This window comes from Macaca fascicularis, chromosome 14 (genome assembly GCF_037993035.2).
Source record: "Macaca fascicularis isolate 582-1 chromosome 14, T2T-MFA8v1.1".
Classification (NCBI taxonomy): Eukaryota; Metazoa; Chordata; class Mammalia; order Primates; family Cercopithecidae; genus Macaca; species Macaca fascicularis.
In genome coordinates this window covers 47559110-47582374 of record NC_088388.1, presented here as the reverse complement: position 1 = coordinate 47582374, position 23265 = coordinate 47559110, and the positions used below count along the sequence as shown (strand labels likewise).

Here is a 23265-nt window from a genome sequence, read left to right as displayed (position 1 = left end):
GGGGAGAAGAAAGTGGGGAAAGGGAATGCAGGAGTCTGCGCACAAGCTACCTTCTTTCCAAGGCCAATGATATAATTTCCTCTCAATTACATGTCAAGGAAGAGCATGCAGGACATCCAAGAGTTTTCTCCAGGAAGAAAGAAATGATATGAAAGTCCCTAATGGCACTTTTGGGGAGCTGTCATTCATGAATATTTTTATGCATGAATTCAACAAGCATTCAAACCTAATTCGTTAGGCACTGTGCTAGTTCTACATACATTTAAACACCCTTCAAATACATCTCTGGATAACAGACTCTATTTGTATAGCCAATACTATTCAGTACATCTAGAAAATACATTGATTGCTGCTGAGTAAGGGCTGAGCCTTCATGGCCATTCACTGATGCTCTAGTACACCTGGGCTCAAAAGCACCAAGTCATCAGATTCACAAGAACCAGTTGGATCTGTTTTCTGTCCTGCATATGGCAATTAGACTTGCCAACATAATTACCTAATTTATGAATATATGACATATCGATGAAATACAAGTTAAAAGAAGAATCATGGTTTCAATAAAAACTAATGTGAATGCTTAAAGGAACAGAAAAGCAAGTCCCAAAGTTACTGTTAGTGCATTAGGTGTAAGCCTCCCTACTAAACAAGACTAAACAAAGATGATCACCACTGAAATATGTTCTCAGACAGAATGCCATACATCCAACGTTAAGATCTACACTTAAGCAAATCCAAACTGGAAATCAGACAGTGATTGATAGTTATGTGTTCTGTAAAACAGACAGAGCAGAATTCTATTTGCTGAATCCTCCACAATGGAAAGTCCTTCAGACTAGTTATTTCATAGTGAATGAATTCTAGATAAAAATGAAATATTCAGGTGGGGGGCTAGGGGAGGGATAGCATTAGATGACGGGTTGATGGGTGCAGCAAACCACTATGGCATGTGTATACCTATGTAACAAACCTGCACATTCTGCACAAGTATCCCAGAACTTAAAGTATAACTTAAAAATTTTTTTAAATGAAAATACATCCAAAGCAAAAAAAATTAAATATTCATTTTACAAATGTATCCTTTTTTATAATTGATTATTACCAGACATTTTCAATTAACCTATCCACCTACAGTCTTCAATGTATCATTAAGTGGACTTTTCATACCAATATCTCTTACTCATTCTTCTGTTCACTATATAAATATGTACTGAGCATCTTCTATTTTCTAGCTTGCATTCCAGACACAGGGGAGTCAAAAACAACATACCCACCATCACATTTGGATTAGAGAAGCATGCTTTTGACCACCTAGAAAGTATGAAAGCATCCCCCCCACCCCCATTAAGAGATGAGACTCCCATGGGGGATGGGCTAATTACAAGATGAGCTGATTGGTTTTGGGTTGTGCTGCAATGAAACACGTAGTAGAAACATTGCACTCTCTTCTCCAGTAACATTTCCCTCTTTCTGGGAGGATCCAGGATCCAGGATCCAGTATAAAAATGTGACCCTTAATTTGGAGGATCTGTTTTGGCCTTCCAGCTATGCCTGCTTATTAGGCCCTGGAAACTGCAAGCTTTCCTGGCCCTGCTTCTCTGAGGGCTCCACTCTGAAGCCAGTAATCTGATTAAGAAACTTAAAAACTGGCAAATGAAAACTCTTACAACTACTGAATCTTCTTCTGTCTGTATGCGAATTTATATGTGTTTCTGTGATGGTTATATGTGAAACAGCTCTGATTAATTGAATTAAAAATAAGCAATTACTTGACAAAGGGAAAAATGGCAGATAAGAGGCAGGACTAATACTCATCTCCCACTCAAGTAGACAGAATGTGTGTGGAGACTCACATCACGAACTCTGCTCCAAGAATCAACACAGGAACATACCAAAGAAAAAAAAAAAGAATTCACAGACCCTTTGAAAGAAGCGGTTTGCCACTGCAAACTCTGTGAGACATCCAAAAAACTGTGTGAGAGGGGGAAAGTCCACCTCTGAATGTGCATCCTCACTAGGGAATTTGAAAATCCAGATCACGGGAGAAGGATTTAACCTTACCTAGAGCTGAAAGGTAAGATTTAGAATTCAGAAAGTAGACCAAAATATAAAAGTAGAAGAAGCGGTGAAAAGAGCTTTGTAGGCACGTCCGGTCCCCAGGGAAGCCATTTCTGACCTTATCTCACAGCGGTCCTTGGGGAGAACTACCAGTGGTATTGGGGAAGGACCACAGGGAGAAGGAAACTTCTAGTTACTTTGTAATAAATTCAACTGAGTGTGAATTTTTCTGTGCAGGATCCAGGGGTGGGAAGCAAATGGGAAGTGCAGATATGAACACAGAAGCCACAGCAGGTGGAGAGGGGTGAAGCCTGAAAGTCCTGCTTTCTCAGTGGGGAGGCTGTAGCCTGGGACAATATCTCAACTCTGCTCACCAGCTGCTTGGATAAAAAGTCAGTGCTATTGGTGAGGCACAGTGAATGTCAGACTGGCCTTGATGGCTGTATAGAAACTGGGTGAGGCCTGTCACTGCCAGTTTTCCTGCATATCCCTGGAAAAAACTTGTATGATACAGCGTAGGCAACAATAATCCCCTTTTGAATATAACTCCATTGGCCTGAGAACCACCCCCTATTCTTCACAGTGGCTGCAGCAAGCCCTATCCAAGGAGAGCCTGAGCTCAGACGCACCTAACCCTGCCCCCACCTGATGGTCTTTCTCTACCTACCCTGGTAGCCAAAGACAAAAGACACAAACTCGTGGGAGCTCTATGTCCCCACTGATCACATGAGAAACCTGAATATTTATCCAAACAACCTTAGGGCAATTTCGTATCCCCACTATCCTATCACACCTGATGCTCTCTTAAAAGTGATGCTTCCTGGCTGGTAGCCAACCAACTGAAGCCATTACAGCAACTCATAAAAGAAAAACCCTGCTCCAAGAGAGGAGAAAACAACAGCTAATTCCACCACCTGCAACATCCTGGATACCAGAGGTTCTGAGTCTGCCCACATGAGAACTTCACTGCTAGCACAACCAGCATTCCAGAAAACCAGCACACTAAACAAAACTATGACAAGGACTCCCACAGAGTTCGCTTCACTCCCCTGCCACCTCCACCAGAGCAGGTGCTAGTATCCATGGTTGAGAGACCTGAAGACAGATCACATCACAGGACTCTTTGTAGACACTCCCCAGTACTAGCCCAGAGCCCGGTAGTTAAACCCAGAAGAACAATAACAATCACTGCAGTCTGCCTCTCAGGAAGCCCCATCCCTAGGGGAAAGGATAGAGCACCACCACATCAAGGGAGCATGCCATGGGACAAAAGAATCTGAAGAGCAGACCTTGAGCCCCAGATCTTTCCAAATGAGGAGGAACCAGAAAAACATTTCTGGTAATATGACAAAACAAGGTTATACAGCTCTCCTAAAAGATCACACTAGCTCACCAGCAGTGAATCCAAACCAAGAGAAAATCTCTGAAATACCAGCAACAGAATTCAGAAAGTCAATTATTAAGCTACTCAACAAGGCACCAGAGAAAGGTGAAAACCAAATTAAAGAAATTTCTAAAATAATATTGAGTATGGACCAAAAAAAAAAAAATCCAAAGAAATAAACATGATAAATAAAAAACAATATAAGCTTCTGGAAATAAAGGACACATTTAGAGAAATGCAAAACACACTGGAAAGTTTTAACAATAAAATTGAACAATAAGAAAAAAGTACTTCAGAGTTCGAAGACAAGGCTTTTGAATTAACCCAATCCAATAACGACAAAGAAAAAGAATTTTTAAAAAATGAACAAAGCCTCCAAGAAGTTTGGAATTATGTTAAATGACCAAAGCTAAAAACAATTGGTGTTCCCAAGAAAGAAGAGAAATCTAAAAGTTTGGAAAATTTATCTGAGGGAATAATCAAGGAAAATGTCCCTGGCCTGGCTAGAGATCTAGACATCCAAATACAAGAAGTTCAAAGAACACCCGTGAAATTCATCGCAAAAAGATCATCACCTAGGCACATAGTCTTCAGGTTATCAAAAGTCAAGATGAAGGAAAGAACCTTAAGAGTTTTGAGGTAAAAGAGTCAGGTAACCAATAAATGAAAACGTATCAAATTAACAGCAGATTTCTCAGCAGAAACCTTACAAGCTAGAAAGGATTGGAGCCCTATTTTTAGCCTCCTTAAACAAAACAATTACGAGGCAGGAATATTGTATCCAATGAAACTAAGCTTCATAAATGAAGAAAAGATATAGTCTTTCAGACAAATAAATGCTGACAGATTGTGCCACTACCAAACCAGCACTACAAGAACTGCTGAAAAGAGCTCTAAATCTTCAAATAAAACATTGTAGTGCACCAAAATAGAACCTCCTTAGAGATTAAATCTCACAGGAACTATAAAATGATAACACAATGAAAAAAATAAGGCATGCAGGCAACAACTAGCATGATGAATAGAATAGCACCTCACATCTCAATACTAACACTGAATGTAAATGACTTCAATGCTCCATTTAAAAGGTACGGAATGGCAGAATGGATAAGAATTCATCAACCAACTATCTGCTGTCTTCAAGAAACTTACCTAACACATAAAACTCACAGAAACCTACAGTAGAGCAGTGGAATAAGATAGTCCACTCAAAGGGACACTATAAGTGAGCAGGAGGAGCTATTCTTACATCAGGCAAAACAGACTTTAAAGCAACAACAGTTAGAAAAGACAAAGAGAGATATTACATAATGATAAAAGGTCTATTCCAACAGGAAAATATCACAATCCAAAATATATATGCACCTAACACTGGAACTCCCAAGTTTATAAAACAGTTACCACTAGACTTAAGAAATGAGTTAGATGGTAACACAATAATAGTGCGGAACCTCAATAGTGCTCCACTGACAGCACTAGACAGGTCATCAAGACAGAAAGTCAACAAAAAAACCAATGGATTTAAACTATACCCTAGGCCTGGCATGGTGGCTCATGCCTATAATCCCAGCATTTTGGGAGGCTGGGGCGGGTGGATTGCATGAGCTCAGGAGTTTGCGACCAGCCTGGGCAACATGATGAAACCCTGTCTCTACTAAAATACAAAAAATTAGCCAGGCGTGGTAGCATGCACTTGTAGTCCCAGCTACTTGGGAGGCTCATGCAGGAGAACTGCTTGAACCCAGTAGGTGGAGGTTGCAGTGAGCCAAGATTGTGCCACTGCACTCTAGCCTCGGCAATAGAGTGAGACTCCGTCTCAAAAAAAACCAATAATGAATAAATAAAATAAAATAAAAAAACTATACCCTAGAACTAATGGACTTAACAATATTCACAGAAGGTTCTACCCAACAATTGCAGAATATACATTCTATTCATCAGCACATGGAACATTCTTCAAGATAGATCATATGATAGGCCACAAAACAAGTCTCAATAAATTTAAGAAAACTGAAATTATATCAAGTATCCTTTCAGAGCACAGTGGAATAAAATTGGAAATCAACTCCAAAAGGAACCTTCAAAACCACACAAAAACATGGAAATTAAATAACCTGCTCCTGAATGATCACTGGGTCAACAATGAAATCAAGATGGAAATTTAAAAATTCTATGAACTAAATGATAATAGCAACACAACCTATCAAAATCTCTAGGCTACAGCAAAAGTGGTGCTAAGAGTAAAGTTCATAGCATTAAATGCATACATCAAAATGTCTGAAACAGCACAAATAGACAATCTAAGGTCACACCTCAAGGAACTAGAGAAGCAAGAACAAACTAAACCCAAGCCAAGCAGAAGAAAAAAAATAAAAACAATCAGAGCAGAAGTAAATGAAACGAACTAATAAACAAACAAGGAAAGCAAAATGAAACAAAAAGCTGGTTCTTTGAAAACATAAACAAAATTGATATACCATTAGCGAGGTTAACCAAGGAAAGAACAGAGAAGATTCAAATAAGCTCAATTAGAAGTGAAACAGGAGATGTTACAACCAATACCACAGAAATACAAAAGATCCTTCAAGGCTACTGTGATCACCTTTACATGTGCAAACTGGAAAACCTAGATGATATGCCTAAATTCCTGGAAATATACAAACCTCCTAGATTAAACTAGGAGGAATAGAAACTCTGAACAGACCCAAAAGAAGCAGTGAGATTAAAATAAAAATTAAAAAGACATTGCCAACAAAAAAGTACTGGAGCAGACGTATTCATAGCTGAATTCTATCAGATATTCACAGAATTGGTACTACTGAAACTATTCCAAAATATAGAGAAAGAGGGAATCCTACCTAAAGCATTGTATGAAGCCAGTGTCACCTTAATACCAAAACCAGGAAAGGACGTAACAAAAAAAGGAACTACAGACCAGTATCCTTGATGAATATAGATGCAAAGATCCCCAACAAAATACTAGCTAACCCAATCCAACAGCATATCAAGAAGATAATCCACCATTGTCAAGTGTGTTACATACCAGGTATGCAGGGATAGGTTAACATACACAAGGCAATAAATGTGATACATCACATAAACAGAATTAAAAACAAAAATCACATGATCATATCAATAGAAACTGTAAAAGCATTTGACAAAATTTAGCACCCTTTATTATTAAAACCTCCAGCAAAATTGTCATAGAAACGACATACCTTAATGTAATTAAAACCATCCATGATAACCCCACAGCCAACATTATACTGAATGGGGAAAAGTTGAAAACATTCTCCCTGAGAACTGGAACAAGATAAGGATGCCCACTTTCACCACTTCTATTCAGCATAGTACTGGAAGCTTTAGGCAGAGCAATCAGACAAGAGAAAGAAATCAAGACCATCCAAATCAATAAACAGGAAGTCAAACTGTCCCTATTCACTGATGATATGATTGTATACCTAGAAAACCCTAAAGACTCATCCAGAAAACTCCTAGAATTGATACATAAATTCAGTAAAGTTTCAGGATACAAATTCAATGTACACAAATCAGTAGCACTGCTATACACCAACAGTGACCAAGCTGAGAATCAAATCAAGAACTCAAACACTTTTACAATAGCTGTAAAAAAAAAAATACTTAGGAATATACCTACCCAAGGAGGTGAAAGACCTCTACAAGGAAAACTACAAAACACTGCTGAAATGATAGGTGACACAAACAAATGGAAACACATCCCATGCTCATGGAAGGGTAGAATCAATATTGTGAAAATTACCATACTGCCAAAAGCAATCTAAAAATTCAATGCAGTTCCCCCCAAAATATCATCATCATTCTTCTCAGAACTAGAAAAAAAAATTCTAAAATTAATGTGGAAACAAACAAAAAAACCCGCATAGCCAAAGCAAAACTTAACAAAAAGAACAAATCTGGAGGCGTCACATTACCCATCTTCAAACTGTACTACAAAGCTATAGTCACCAAAACAGCATGGCACTGGCATAAAACTAGGCACATAGACAAATGGAAAAGAGGAAAGAATCCAGAAATAATGCCAAATACTTACAGCCAACTGATTTTTGACAAAGCTAACAAAAACATAAAGTGGGGAAAAGACACTCTTTTAACAAATGGTGCTGAGATAACTGGCAAGCCACATGTAGAAGAATGAAACTGGACCCTCATCTCTCACCTTCTACAAAAATCAACTCCAGATGGATCAAAGACTTAAATCTAAGACCTAAAACAATAAAAATTCTAGAAGATAACATCAGAAAAATGCTTCTAGACGTTCGCTTAGGCAAAGACTTCATGGCCAAGAACCCAAAAGTAAATGCAACAAAAGCAAAACCGAATAGATGGGACTTAATTAAACTAAAAAGCTTTAACACAGCAAAAGCAATTGTCAGCAGAGCAAACGACAACTCACCGAGTGAGAGAAAATCTTCACAAACTAAGCATCTGACAAAGTACTAATATCCACAATCTACAAGGAACTCAAACAAATCAGCAAGAAGAAAGCAAACAGTCCCATCAAAAAGTGGGCTGAAAGCACAAATAGACAATTCTGAAAAAAAGAGATGCAAATGGCCAACAAACATAGGAAAAAATGCTTAACATCATTAATGATCAGGGAAATGCAAATCAAAAACCGTATTGCGATACCACCTTACTCCTGCAAGAATGGCCATAATTTAAAAATCTAAAAATAATAGATGTTGGTGGGGATGTGGTGAAAAAGGAACACTTTTGGACTGCTGGTAGGAATGTAAACTAGCATAAGCACTATGGAAAACAGTGTGGAAATTTCTTAAAGAAGTAAAAGTGGATCTACCATTTCATCCAGCAATTCCGTTAAATATATATAAATATATATAAAATGTATAAACTATATAATATATATATTTATATACCACGGAATAGTACTAAACCATAAAAAGGAATAAAATAATGGCATTCACAGCAAACTAGATGGAATTGGACACTTTATTCTAACTGAGGTAACTCAGAAATGGAAAACAAAACATCATATGTTCTCACTTACAAGCAGGAGCTAAGCTGTGAACATGTAAAGGCATAGAATAATATAATGCACTATGGGGACTTGCGGGGAAGGATGAAAGAGGGATGAGGGATAAAAGACTACAAGTTGGGTATAGTGGACACTGCTCAGGTGATAGGTGCACCAAAATCTCAGAAATTACCACTAAAGAACTTATCCATGTAAGCAAACACCACCTGTTCCCTCAAAAACCCATTGAAATAAAAAAAATAATAATAAATGATTTAACTTCACAGAACTTAAAAATTGTTCAATGTTCAGAGTTGATAATAATAAAAGAAATTAGAATAAAATGTGCAGCAAGTGGTAGCCTCTGGACAATGGCATTCTAGACATTCACTTTGCATACACTTCTCTAGCATTTGGAAAGAAAGTATACACATGAATATATCAATACTATGATAAAGAAAACACCAAAACACGGTGTCAGGCCATTGTCAGCCTTGACGATCCCAAGATCTACTTTTTTCTTTAGTTATAAAGCTTCATAATGAAAGTTCACATTGCTTAATGTGATACCTAGGCCCATAATTGATTTTCAAAATCAGGACAACAATTACTTACAGGAAGTTGAACAAGATGGGATGTGATGGGAGAGGCTGATATGTATTGGATATGGGACAGAGGCCAAGAATCATCTCAGTTAGGATTTGTGCCTCAAATACCTCTGGCCTCGGATTTGTCGACAGTCTTCATAAAGGAAATAACGAGTTCGTCTAGCATCTTCATAAGCCTGGATTGCTAACCAGGTTTCATTTGAGCTCCTGTAGGCATCTCCTGAATTAAGCAACACAGAAAATCCTCTGAAGCCACTGAATCGCAGAAAGGCTCTCCACCTTTAGCACAAGAGGAGTCTTCACCTCTGGACAAAAGAAGGAACCATAAGGGTAAGTACCAAGAACTGTCTTCTTCCATAGTCAGTTACGGTTTTTGCTATAAGATCATGTCCCTGTGCTTCCACCTTGGTGCTACATGCAGGGAGTCACGAGCTTGTTTCAGGAAAAGACAAGAGACATGAAGCTTCCTTTTGGAAACTGAGTGCTGCCAGCCCAAACTGTGTGAGTTCCAAATGGGGTCCCCCTTCTTATTTATCCCCATATCACCTCCTTCATTCCAATCACTCAATCTGCTCTCCTGGAGAGAATGCTGCCTCTTACACTCATTTAAGGAGCAAGGGGACATGAAGACATTTCTTCCCAGAGTTGAACTGCTGTAGAGCCGGTTTTATTGCTTCACTTCCTTTTTAAATTTATTCTTCTCTACCTATCTGGAAAGGACCAAGGGAGTTATAGATAGTCCAAACTGAAATAATTAAGGAGTGTTTCATAAGGAAAGTATTTACAAAGATGCACAGGGTTAAGGGAAAGAGACGAGGCATGGGTCAGCACCTTAAGCAGCAATACATAGGGGAGCACTACTTCCTCGCTTAGGCTGAAAGGGACGGGGAAGGAGCAGTTACTATTGTCGCCAAAGCCATAGCTGTAGCCATAGGGGTGGAAGAACATGAGCAGGCAGGTGGAGAAGCCCTGCATGGCTAACACACAACCACACAGGCTGATATGGTTTGGATCTGTGTCCCCCCACCCAAATCTCATGCTGGTTATAATTCCCAATGTTGGAGGCAAGGCCTGGTGCGAGATGATTATTAGATCATGGGGATGGTTTCGCATGAATGTTTGAACACCATCCCCCTTTGGTATTGTTGTTGTGACACTGATGAGTTCTCACGAAATCTAATTGCTTAAACGCGTGTGGCACCTCCTCCCTCTCTCTTTTGCTCCTGCTCTCACCGTGTAAGATGTGTGGCACCTCCTCCCTCTCTCTTTTGCTCCTGCTCTCACCGTGTGAGATGTGTGGCACCTCCTCCCTCTCTCTTTTGCTCCTGCTCTCACTGTGTGAGAAGCCTCGCTCCCCCTTTGCCTTTCACCAGGATTGGAAGCTTCCTGAAGCCTCCCCTAAAGCGGAAGCTGCCATGCTTCCTGTACAGCCTGTAGAGCTATGAGCCAATTAAACCTGTTTTCTTCATAAATTTCTCAGTCTCAGGTATTTCTTTTTAGCAATGCAAGAAGGAACTAATACACCAACAGAGAGCCAGGAGGTGGAAATCCCAAGTCACTCTCCTGCTGTCTTCCAGTCTCCTGCCGGTATGTCCCAGTGTCTCAATTTCATCAGAAACCAGAAATAAAAAGAATCCCACTGATGTGGTACCTAGAAGCCACTCCCTTGGGATGTCAAACAGGATAAAGAATGGAAAGCAAATCCTCATGGCAAATGAGACTATCCCTCTCACCTTCTTATATCCTCCTACTTCCTGAGGCTTTCTCTGCCTGAAGGTGATTGATTCCTGTCTCATTTCAGCTCCATCAGACTACTTTAACGTTTGGCATGTCTTTCTCTACTGTCACTTTTATGCAGAAATGTTTGCATTTTTCAAAAATGCATAGAAAATAAAATGTAATTTTAAAAAGAGAACATATTTATTTGTTTAGAATATAAGTTTGGCTGCTCTAAACAAGACATGAAGTAGAAATATCTTAAACAAGAAAGTATAATTGTGCCTCTGGGTCACTAGGTTCTGAATCTGCAGATTCAACAAACCACAGGTGGAAACTATTCCAAAAATAAGGGTATGGTTGAGTTGTGTATGTACTGAACAGGTACAAACTTGTTTTTCCTTGTCGTTATTTCTGGAAAAACTACAATATGACAAGAATTTACATAGCATTTGCATTTTGTCGTTATTCTAAATAACTAAAAACGATTTAACGTATCTGGGAGAAAGTGCATAGGCTAGATACAAATACCACATATAAAGAAATTGAGCATCTGCAGATTTTGGTGTGTGCTGAATTCTGGAAAAAGTCCCCTGTGAATACCCAGAAATGACTGTCTTTGAAATTTGAACTAGAAGCTCCAAGGCATCACACATCAGAATTCCAAAAATTGCTGCTCCCCAGTCCCTAGAGAGTTGCCCTCATCCTTGTGATCCTGCATGGTTCCAGCTAGATCAGCATTCCAGCCTTATGGAAAAGGACGAGGGGAAGGAGAAGCTTTGCTCCTTCTATTGATCCCGTGAGTGAGGAATTGCTTACATCACTTTGTGATTCTTCCACTTAACAGCACCTGGCCATACGATGTGATTCAGCACCAAGGAAAACTGGGATGTGGGTCCTTGTGCTGCTTTTACACTCTCAGAATTGTTATGTGACCAAAGAGGAAAATGAATGTTGGGGCAACCTAGCAGTCTCTTCACTCCTGATTGTCTCTGACTCTGTGCTCACATCAAGATTTTTCAGGAACTCCTCAGAAATAATGAATGATGGGGCAGAGAACAGAATTGGGACCTCATGCAGGGCTCCAGGGACCAGGGACTGGTGTTGGACCTGCTCTTCCTGTTGTGAACTCAGGAAAACCCTTTAATTCTCTAGGCCTTGGTTTCATCTTATGTTATATGAGGATAATACCATAGATGGTCTTTAAGGAACACAGGCTAAATGTTGGTGATACTACAGGGAAAATGATGGGTATGAGTTAGTCCTTGTGGAGCTTCGGATTTCACGAGGAGGACAAACATATCATACCATAAATATAGACGGAGAAACTCTTTAGTGCCCTGAGTGTGGATAACAGAGGTTCTCCTTTTCCTCCCATTTCCTTTCTCGGCTAATCAGGGCTGTGCCAGCTTGTCCCTCTAAGAGAACTCATGATGGATGCATTCCCTCCTGATGTTTCTCTGTACTCCCAGCAAAGGGTGCATCTTCTGTCCACCAGGAGGCCTCCTGCCCCTGTGCATCCTTAGGATTCCAGAGCAAACGTGGCCTCTGATAGGCAAAAAGGAACTCCTGAATTTATTCCTAAATGGCGTTCATTCATCTCTATTTTGTTCCCTCTTTGAATTGCCTCTCATTCCCTATCTGGAGTTTGCTTAGGTCAGTTTTTTTTCAATCCACAATTTTGACTGCCAACTTGGATTTAACTTGAGAATCACTCCTCTGCTTTACTCCCTTTAACATGTATAATCGACACAGGGTCGTGCTGGGTATAAATGGCTGCTCCAAGACTGGATCGTGAGTCAGCCCTGCTGGACTCAAATTCATACTATATCATATATAACCCCTGGGACAAATAATTCCCTTTCTTTATGCTCCAATTGCATTATCTGCCATATGGGAATAATACCAATTCTTACCTCCTGGGCTCTTCAGGTGATTAAAAGAGACAATACCTTATAAACTCTCAGTCAGCTACTATTATTCTCCCAGATTAGACCTAATCCTCGTTCTCCAGTTGAAATCTGCATGAATATCTCTCTTTATACTCCAAGCCCTACACGTCGCCTATTTCCCCTCATGGACACCTCTCATACAAATGTTTTCATCAACAAAGAAATGCTACCAGAGATCTCCTGAAAGAGAGAATGAAATAGGTTTACATTGTGTACACTCAGCAGAACATTTAGTAGTCCCCCATAGATATTTCCACACTTCTGTTACCTCCGTCAGTTATACTCAGACCTCATCTGCACTTACTCTTTCCTCTGTTCTATTGTTGAGTAATTCAGATGAGACCCACACCCTACCCAAACACTGTGTACAAAAATGCTTCTAGGTGTTCAGCAAAGCCACACTGAGTCTTCATTTCAAAGGCACATCAGTTGTCAATTTCAGGTTTTGGGCACTCATCAATAATTCTTCTCAACACAGATAGAGCTGTCCACAAATAGAATTCTGATGAATGAAATTTTCTTCATCCAGTTATACATTTGTGTTCTAATACCTTACATTGTGCTTTCATCTTTATTTTCCATTTCATCCAAATCTAGCAGTACCATTAGGCTCCTCATGCATGCATTCCTTCATTGAAAGAATGTTTATGAAGAGCACAGTGTGCTGGTCATGGAAATAGGCACTGTGAGTATAAAATGTAAAATGTGGTCCTGTCTGCAATGACTAATACACTGAGTTATTTCTCACCCACCAGGCCCAGCCATTTTCACACTTATCCTAGTGAAGGTCACATTTTCCTCTCATTCATAAAGCATGGTCTTCTTTCCTGTCCTAGTCACGAGTGTGTCACAGCCACCTCTTTGTGTATCTGACTTTCTCCATCTGAGATAAAATATCAGGCCCATGATACAGTAATGATCGGGTCCACAACCCCGGCTGGATGAGTTGGGGGTGTTTTGATCCTAATGTTATTCCCATGTCAGTACAGAACTTGTGTGGCAGTAGAGAGAGGTCAGGCTTCAGAGTCAAGAAGAACTGGATTTAAAACTGGATTTGAGGACCCCCACCTTTTGATAGGTGACTTATTCTCTGCGAGTCTCTGATCTCTCCTCTTTAAATGAGGACAGTAAAAATCCCACATGGCAGGGTGGTGGGGAGAATCAGAGATCACACAGCTGGTGATCACATCTGGTCTGTGTTCCCAGGGGCACCAGACTGGGGTTTCTGAGCATGGATCCAACCATCCCAGCCCTGGGTACATCAGTGACACGAATCAACGGAACTGTGGAGACTCCTTGCTACAAGCTGACCCTGAGCCTCACGGTGCTGACGTGCATCGTTTCCCTTCTGGGGCTGACAGGAAACGCGGTTGAGCTCTGGCTCCTGGGCTTCCGCATGCGCAGGAACGCTGTCTCCACCTACATCCTCAACCTGGCTGTGGCCGACTTCCTCTTCCTCAGCGGCCACGTTTTACGTTTTCTGTTAAGCCTCATCAATATCCCCCATACCACCCGCAGAATCCTCATTTGTGTGATGACCGTCCCCTACCTTACAGGCCTGAGCATGCTGAGCGCCATCAGCACCGAGCGCTGCCTGTCCGTCCTATGGCCCATGTGGTACCGCTGCCGCCGCCCTAGACACCTGTCAGCGGTCGTGTGTGTCCTGCTCTGGGTCCTGTCCCTGCTGCGGAGCATCCTGGAGTGGATGTTCTGTGACTTCCCGTTTAGTGGTGCTGATTCTTGTTGGTGTGAAACATCAAATTTCATCATAATCGCGTGGCTGACTTTTTTGTGTGTGGTTCTCTGTGTTTCTAGCCTGGTCCGGCTGGTCAGGATTCTCTGTGGATCCCAGAAGATGCCGCTGACCAGGCTGTACGTGACCACCCTGCTCACAGTGCTGGTCTTCCTCCTCTGCGGCCTGCCCTTCGGCATTCTGGGATCCCTAAATTACATGATCCACAGGGATCTGGAAGTCTTATATTGTCACGTTTATCGGGTTTGCATGTTCCTGTCCTCTCTAAACAGCAGTGCCAACCCCATCATTTACTTCTTCGTGGGCTCCTTTAGGCAGCGTCAAAATAGGCAGAACCTGAAGCTGGTTCTCCAGAGGGCTCTGCAGGACACGCCTGAGGTGGATGAAGGTGGAGGGCGGCTTCCTGAGGAAACCCTGGAGCTGTCGGTAAGCAGATGTAGGCAGTGAAAGAGCCCCTGCCCTGTCAGTCAGACGGGACTTTGAGACCAACACTGCCCTGCCAACCTTGACAATTATATTCGTTTTTCTTAGCGTTGTGCCTCAGAAATGTCTCAGTGGTAACTCAAGGTCTTCAAATAGATGTTTATCTAACCTGACAGTTCCAGTTTTCACCCACGCAAAGCATTAGTCTGACAGTACAATGTTTAGATTCTCCTTGATATTACCAACACATTTTCCCTGTTATCTTACACTGAATCCTTCCTACTGAACACTTTTTCTGCACTTTTCATAGTAATAAAAGGATTTCCTGTCCAAAACCCTAAAACACTGTTTATACTTGTTTTCTACCTGATAGTACCAAAAAGGAAGATTCCTTAATAATCTCTCAGATTATGTTTCCCTGAAAATCATGTTCCCTTCTATGACTGGAGGCATTACTGCAGTTGGAAACTCGATTCTGAATAAGTGAGTTCTGCTACCTCTAAATTCCATTGAATTCTCAGATATAAAGCAAAATAATGTCCTTAGAGAGAGATTCTCCCTTCATAAAAACAGTCTTAGAAATTGGTTTTATGAATAGCCCTCTCCCGTCATTTGTCCACACATGGTCACACCTTGGCCTTGGTTTCTAGAAAAGACAACCATGGCCCTTTCCCCTTGAGAACTGGTAAGTGCTTATTTAGCTCTTCCTGGACTAAAGGACCAGTGAGGAGCCTATAAATATACCCCACCAGTTCCATTTTGGCCATTGGAAACCTCAATATTGGTTTCAAACTGGAATTATCTTGAAAACCATTTATTATTCATTTACAGAGTCTTTAAGTGTAGAATTCTTCATTCTTCCAGGTTTTGTACAAATCGTTCTGGGTGTAACTTTCAGTCAGTTTTATGACTGTTAACATAAGAAGCAAAACTGAAAACATCTGACTTTTCCATGCTAATGTCAATTATAGTATCTGGATAATAACTTACAGTTGGTACAAAATTCTGATACATGGTACAAAATTCTAAGTTGTGACTTAGATGAACACGGAAACATTGTGCTAAGGAAAATATGCCAGATACCAAATAATAATATTGTAAGATCAAATTCTACAAGGTATCCAAACTAGGAAATTCTTGAACACAGAAAATAAATTAGGAGGATCCTGGTGCTGGATGATGGAGAGACTGTGTAGCCAATTATTTAATGAGCACGGACTTTCTGTGCGGAATGATGAAGTTCTTAAAAGGGACAGTGGTAACGGTTACTACTTATTGTGAATGTACTTAATGATATTGAATTGTACAATTAAAATGGTTAAAGTTGTAAAATGTATGTTATGAACATTTTACCACAATTAAAAACATGTAATTATAAACACAGGATCAGTACAAAATTCAGGACTATGCTCCACTAGTGGTTATCCCTTCAACAGATAACTCAAGCCGACAGAAGAGACCACCAAGAGAAGATGTGACATCACAGCAGGCTGTGTGCTGCTCACAGACAGTGAGGCTGCCCCTCAGATTGACCCTCACTGAGGGGAGCTGACACATGCATTTTGAGTATGCAGGAGACAGTACAAAGCAGTTATGAAAGCAATAAAGAGGTCTATAGTTCTCCGTTTGTCCAACCAAATTTACTGGTGACTCGTATCACATTGTTCACAATGTCGAACTCAGGTCCCCTGAGTCCAGATCCATTGCTCTTCCAGGACCAGCACTCTGCTGATGCTGAATCCTATCTGTCCACCCTCAATTTCCAAATGCCATAGTAGGACATAGCTGTAGGTGAGGCTTTCCTACGTGTCGGAGGAAGTGGAAAGGCAGTGTTTGCAGCCAATGCTCCAGGCAAGGAGCTTTAATATGATGTCTTTAGTTCAGGCTGAGGGTTATTGAGAGAGCCCATTCTGGGAGTCTGTGATATCAATTGTACAGTTCTGGATAAAGATGTTTATCATGAGGAATTCTGTAGTGAATTTTCACTTGGCAATTGAATTAAATAATGTTGGTTCTCACCTGGGCCACTGCTTATTTTGATGTTAGTGACTCTTTTTCTTTTGACGGAAGAAAATTTCAACTTTATGAAAACTTAGATTCCGTCCCTGAAGCCCATTTTGAACTCACTTGGCCTCACACATTGCTCCACTACAGCACTTATAACAGTATATTTCAATTGTTTGTCCTCACATCTTTCTCTTCAACCACATTCTGAGGTCTTTAAGAGCAGAGAACATGTCTTTGAATTTCTGGTGCAACAGACTAGGTGTGGAATTTAGAAGTCTTGGTAACTATTTTTCTCAAGCAGCTCCCACCTGAAAATCACAGGTGTGTCCAACATCTTGCAAAGGCTGGCTCAGTCACCAGGTCTCACTGGAACTCCTACAGGTACCTCCCACACAACAGAGTGTCCTCTGCAGTTGGTTTTTCTGAGAACAGCTGTTCCCTTTCATTGCAGGTCTGCTTACTGCCTCTGGGAAGAAGAATGGAGGGGATGTGGGAGTCTGCTAGTGAAATGCTTTCTTTCCCAGGCCAATGATATCATTTCCTCTCAGTTCCATGTCGAAGAAGAGCGTGCAGGACATCCAGGCATGTTCCCCAGAAAGGGAGAAATGATATAAAAGTCTCTAATGGCACTTTTTGGGAGCTGCCATTCATGACTATTTTTTAGGCATGAATTCAACAAACATTCGAACCTAATTCATCAAGCACTGTGCTAATTCTGCATAAAAGCAAACACCTTTCAAATAAGTCTCACACTAATACATTCCATCTCTATATCCAATTCTTTCCACTTCCTGAAGAAAATATATGGATTGATGCTGAGCAAATGCTGAGCCTTTGTGGTCATTCACTTATGCTCTAGAACACCTGGGCTCAAGGGCACTGAGTCATCAGCTTCACAAGAACCAATTGGATCTGTTTCCTGTCCTGATTTTGACAATTAGGCTTGTCAATATAATTACCTAATTTATCAAAATACACCACAAATCAACAAAATACGAGTATGAAAGAACTGCGGTTTCCATACAAACTAATGTGAATGCTTAAAGGGACAATAAAAGCAGGTTCCAAAATTATTGTTAGTTTAATAGGTGTGAGTCTGCCAACTCTATCAGATTAAACAAAAATTAACAATATGGAGCAATATACTCAGTGAGAATGCTATGCATCTGACGCTAGAATCTACATTTAAATGAATCCACACTGCAAATCCTAGACAATGATTGATAGATATGCTTTCAGCAAGATAAGAGTAGAATTCTATTTGCAAACCCTACACAAAGGAATGTTCTGTAGTTTAGTTCTATTTTAGTGAATGAATTCTAGGTAAAAATGAAATATTCACGTTACAAATGTTTCCCTTTTTATGAATACTGATTAACAGACATTTTCAATTAACCTATCCACTTGCATTCCTGAATATGTCATTAAGTGGGCTTTTCATAACAGCATCTCTCACTTATTCTACCGTTTACGGTATAAACAGATACTGAGCATCTTCTATTCTCTAGCTTGCATGCCAGACACTTAGGAGTCAAAGTAAACACACCTACATTCATAGAGCACACAGCCTGTGAAGGAAGGACACTAGTTTAGAAAAGACGGCCTCCCAAAGTGACACATGCTATCCAAGAGTTGTATTTGTGGCTCAAGGGTTCTCAGACGAGAGGGTATCTAAAAATTCCCAGTTATCTTGCTGCCATCCTGAAGAGGAATGCCACCCCCCAAGCACCCAGCTGAAGCAGAACAATAAGATTCCAATAAATTAGAGAATGTTCACTAGGTGACTGCTCATGCAAGACAACAATCTCAGCAGCGGTTGTATAATTGATGATATCAAAAGATTAATAGGCTGAATCTTACAACAGCCCTCAATCTATAGTCCAACATCACACCAATACACAATTCCTGAAAAGATTTTTAAGAGACCCTACACGTGCTTACGTCACAGGCATTGCGGAACTATCTACCACCATTACCGTGTGTTCCAGCAGTAGAAGTCCTTGCCTCCAGGCAAAACCAAATCAGCATCTAGAAATCCCAGGATATGTAGAGAAGGAGAATGTGCAAGTGCTAGAATGGGAAGAACACTGGACCTGGTTTCAGGGATTTGGGATTCTCAAGCTGACTGCATGGCCAACATGGGTCACATGCTCATTCCAGGCAAGCCAAGCAGATAGTGAGGTTACGGGATTGCCCCAGTCTGAAATTGTGCCATTTGTGCATTTGTGCTCAGGTACCTCTTTTCAGAATAGGTGGGTAAAGTGTAGCTTTACCATAACTCTGGACTGAAGATAACTGCTGTTGTGATCCTGGCAGCCTGGGAAATTCATCTCTCTACGCAGTGACTATAATCACAGTAATCGTACGTTCTTCTCACCCATGTGGCAGCGACCTAGAATCTGAAGAGACTGCTGTGATGTTTGTTCTGTATGACGCTGTGGCATCCATTGGGCACCATTATTGTCAATGTACCAATGCTGACTATAGATATAGATGGCATTTGCTTGCTGTTACCTAACAACAGCAGAGTATAGAAGAAGAAATCTCAATGCTCATGCCCATCATATTGGTCCAATTGTTCTGAAACCTTGCAGGATGCAAACACAAGGAAGGACAGCAGAGACAGAGCAGATCTCATTTCTAAGTGTGTATGTAGAAGTGAGTGGATGATGGAAGGCTTTGTGTAATAGGTAGAATGTTAACTGATGACTACAATTTACCCAGCATTATAATTATAATTATACCCTCTGCGAATTTTGCCAGTCACCTCAATCTTTGTACTGGGGAAGGAGAGATAAATAGGATCTGGACAGATGGAAATGGGAGAAGAGATAATTTACAGTGGCACTGTTAATAAAAGCATAGAGATTTTTAGGGAATGGTGAATAATTCATTCATGAGTTTTATTCCTTCTGTTACCCCATGTATTTGGTCATGGTGGCAAGATCCCTCTTAAATAGAAGGAAAGATACAGTCTTTTTCAGATAAACAAATACTGAGAATTTGCCACTACCAAACCAGCACTACAATAACTGCTAAAAGGAGCTCTAAATCAGGAAATAAAACCTCAAAATACAACCTCCTTAAAGCCTAAGTCTTACAGGGCCTATAAAACAATAACTCAATGGAAAAAAAAAAAAAAAAACCATGTATTAACACAACAACTAACATGATGAATAGAATAGTATCACACATCTCAATATTAATATTGAATGCAAATGGCCTAAATGTTTCACATAAAAGATACGGAATGTCAGAATGGATAAGAATTCACCAACAAAGTATCTGCTGTCTTCAAGAGATTCACCTAACACATAAGGACCCACATAAACTTAAGGTAAAGGGTTGGTAAAAGATATACCATGCAAATATATACCGAAAGTGAGCAGGAGTACCTATTCTTATATCAGACAAAACAAACTACTTTAAAGCAACAACAATTAAAAAAAACAAAGGGGGAAATTATATAATGATAGAAGGATGAGTCCAACAGGAAAATATCACAATCCTAAATACGTATATCCCTAACACTGTCACTCCTAAATTTATAAAACAATTACTAATAGACCTAAGAAATGAGATAGATGGCAACATAGTAATAATAGTGGACTTCAATACTCCACTGACAGCACTAGAAAAGTCATCAAGGCCGGGCGCGGTGGCTCAAGCCTGTAGTCCCAGCACTTTGGGAGGCCGAGACGGGCAGATCACGAGGTCAGGAGATCGAGACCATCCTGGCTAACACGGTGAAACCCCGTCTCTACTAAAAAAAAAAAATACAAAAAAAAACTAGCCGGGCGCGGTGGCAGGCGCCTGTAGTCCCAACTGCTCGGGAGGCTGAGGCAGGAGAATGGCGTAAACCCGGGAGGCGGAGCTTGCAGTGAGCTGAGATCCAGCCACTGCGCTCCAGCCTGGGCCGTAGAGCGAGACTCCGTCTCAAAAAAAAAAAAAAAAAAAAAAAAAAAAAAGTCATCAAGACAGAAAGTCAACAAAGAAACTATAGATTTAAACTATACCCTACAACAAATGGACTTAACAGATATTTATAGAACATTCCATCCAACAACCACAGATTATACATTCTATTCAACAGCACATGGAACTTTCTCCAAGATAGACCATATTATAGGCCATGAAACAAGTCTCAATAAATTTAAGAAAATTGAAATTATATCAAGTATCCTTTCAGACCACAGTGGAATAAAATTGGAAATGAGCTCCAAAAGGAATCCTCAAAACCATGAAAATAAATGGAAATTAAATAATCTACTCCTGAATGATATTTGGGTCAACAATGAAATCAAGAAGGAAATTTAAAAATTCTTTGAACTGAGTGATAATAGTGACATAACCTATTGAAATCTCTGGGATAAAGCAAAGTGGTGCTAAAAGCAAAGTTCATAGCATTAAATGCCTACGTCAAAAAGTCTGAAAGAGCACAAATAGATAACCTAAGGTCACACCTCAAGGAACTAGAGAAACAAGAACAAACCAAAGCCAAACCCTGCAGAAGAACAAAAAAGAAACTGGAGCAGAACTAAATGAAATTGAAACAAACAAACAAACAAACAAAAAGATAAATGTAACAAAAAGCTGGTTCTTTGAAAGCATAAACAAAATTAATAGACCATTAGTGAGATTAACTGAGAAAAGAAGAGAGAAGATTCAAATAAGCTCAATTAGAAATGAAACAAGAGATATTACAACTGATACCACAGAAATTCAAAAGATCATTCAAGGCTACTATGAACACCTTTACACACCTTTACAAATTAGAAAACCTAGAGGAGATGGACAAATTCCTGGAGATTAAAATAGGAAGAAAAATAGAAACTCTCAACAGACTAGTAACAGGCAGCAAGATTGAAATGGTAATTTGAAAATTACCAACAAAAAAGTCTAGGACCAGAGAGATTTACAGCTGAATTATATCAGACATTCAAAGAAGAATTGGTGCCAATCCTTTTGACACTATTCCAAAAGATAGAGAAAGAGGGAATCCTCCCTAAATCATTCTATGAAGCCAGTATCACCCAAATACCAAAACCAGGAAAGAACATAACAAAAAAAGAAAACTACAGACCAATATTCTTGATGAATACAGATGCAAAAATCCTCAACAAAATACTAGCAAACCAAATCCAACAGCATATCGAAAAGATAATCCAGCATGATCAAATGGGTTCATACCAGGGATACAGAAATAGGTTAACATACACAAGTAAATAAATGTGATAAACCATATAAACAGAACTAAATACAAAAATCACATGATTATCTCAATAGACACAGAAAAGCATTTGACAAAATCTAGCATCCCTTTATGATAAAAAACCTCAGCAAACTCGGCATAGAAGGGACATACCTTAACATAATAAAAACTATCTATGACAAACTACACAGCCAACATCATACTCAATGGGGAAAAGTTGAAAGCATTCCACCTGAGAACTGAAACAAGATAAGGATGCCCATTTACACCACTTCTATTCAACATAGTACTTGAAGTCCTAGCAAGAGCAATTAGACAGAGAAAGAAATAAAGGGCATTCGAATCAGTAAAGAGGAAGGCAAACTGCCATGGTTCACTAATGACATGATTGTACACCTAGCAAACCCTGAAGACTCAACCAAAAAGCTTCTAGATCTGATAAATGAATTCAGTAAAGTTTCAGGATACAAAGTCTATGTACACAAACCAGTAGCACTGCTATACACCAAAAGTGACCAAGCTGAGAATCAAATCAAGAACTCAACCCCTTTTACAATAGCTGAAAAAAATAATAAAATACCTAGGAACATATCTAACCAAGGAGGTGAAAAACCTCTGCAAAGAGAACTACAAAACACTGCTGAAAAAAATTATAGATGACACAAACAAATGGAAACACATCCCATGCTCATGGATGGGTAGAATCAATATTGTGAAAATGACCACACTTCCAAGAGCAATCTACAAATTCAATGTAATTCCCATCAAGATGCCATCATCATTCTTCACAGAACTAGAAAAAATGATCCTAAAATTCATATGGAACTGAAAAAGAGCCTGCATAACCAAAGCAAGACTAAGCAAAAAGAACAAATCTAGAGGCGTCACATTACCCAACTTCAAACTATAAGGCTATAGTCACCAAAACCCATGGTACTGGTATAAAAATAGGCATATAGACCAATGGAACAGAATAGAGAACCCAGAAATAAACCTAAATACTTACCGCCAACTGATCTTCAACAAAGCAAACAAAAACATAAAGTGGAGAAAGGACATCTTTTTCAACAAATAGTGCTAGGATAATTAGCAAGCCACATGTAGAAGACTGAAACTGGATCCTCATCTCTCACTTCAT

The 23265-nt window shown here is 39.9% G+C and overlaps 1 protein-coding gene across 1 annotated transcript; it reads left to right on the top strand.

The window, feature by feature from the left end:
* The first annotated feature begins 8599 nt into the window (after positions 1–8599).
* LOC102143686 (mas-related G-protein coupled receptor member X3-like) lies at positions 8600–20533 on the top strand. The gene has a single exon (XM_074014105.1). It carries the CDS (start codon positions 13964–13966, stop codon positions 14930–14932), a length of 969 nt encoding a protein of 322 aa, XP_073870206.1. The 5' UTR covers positions 8600–13963; the 3' UTR covers positions 14933–20533.
* The last annotated feature ends 2732 nt before the right edge of the window (positions 20534–23265 follow it).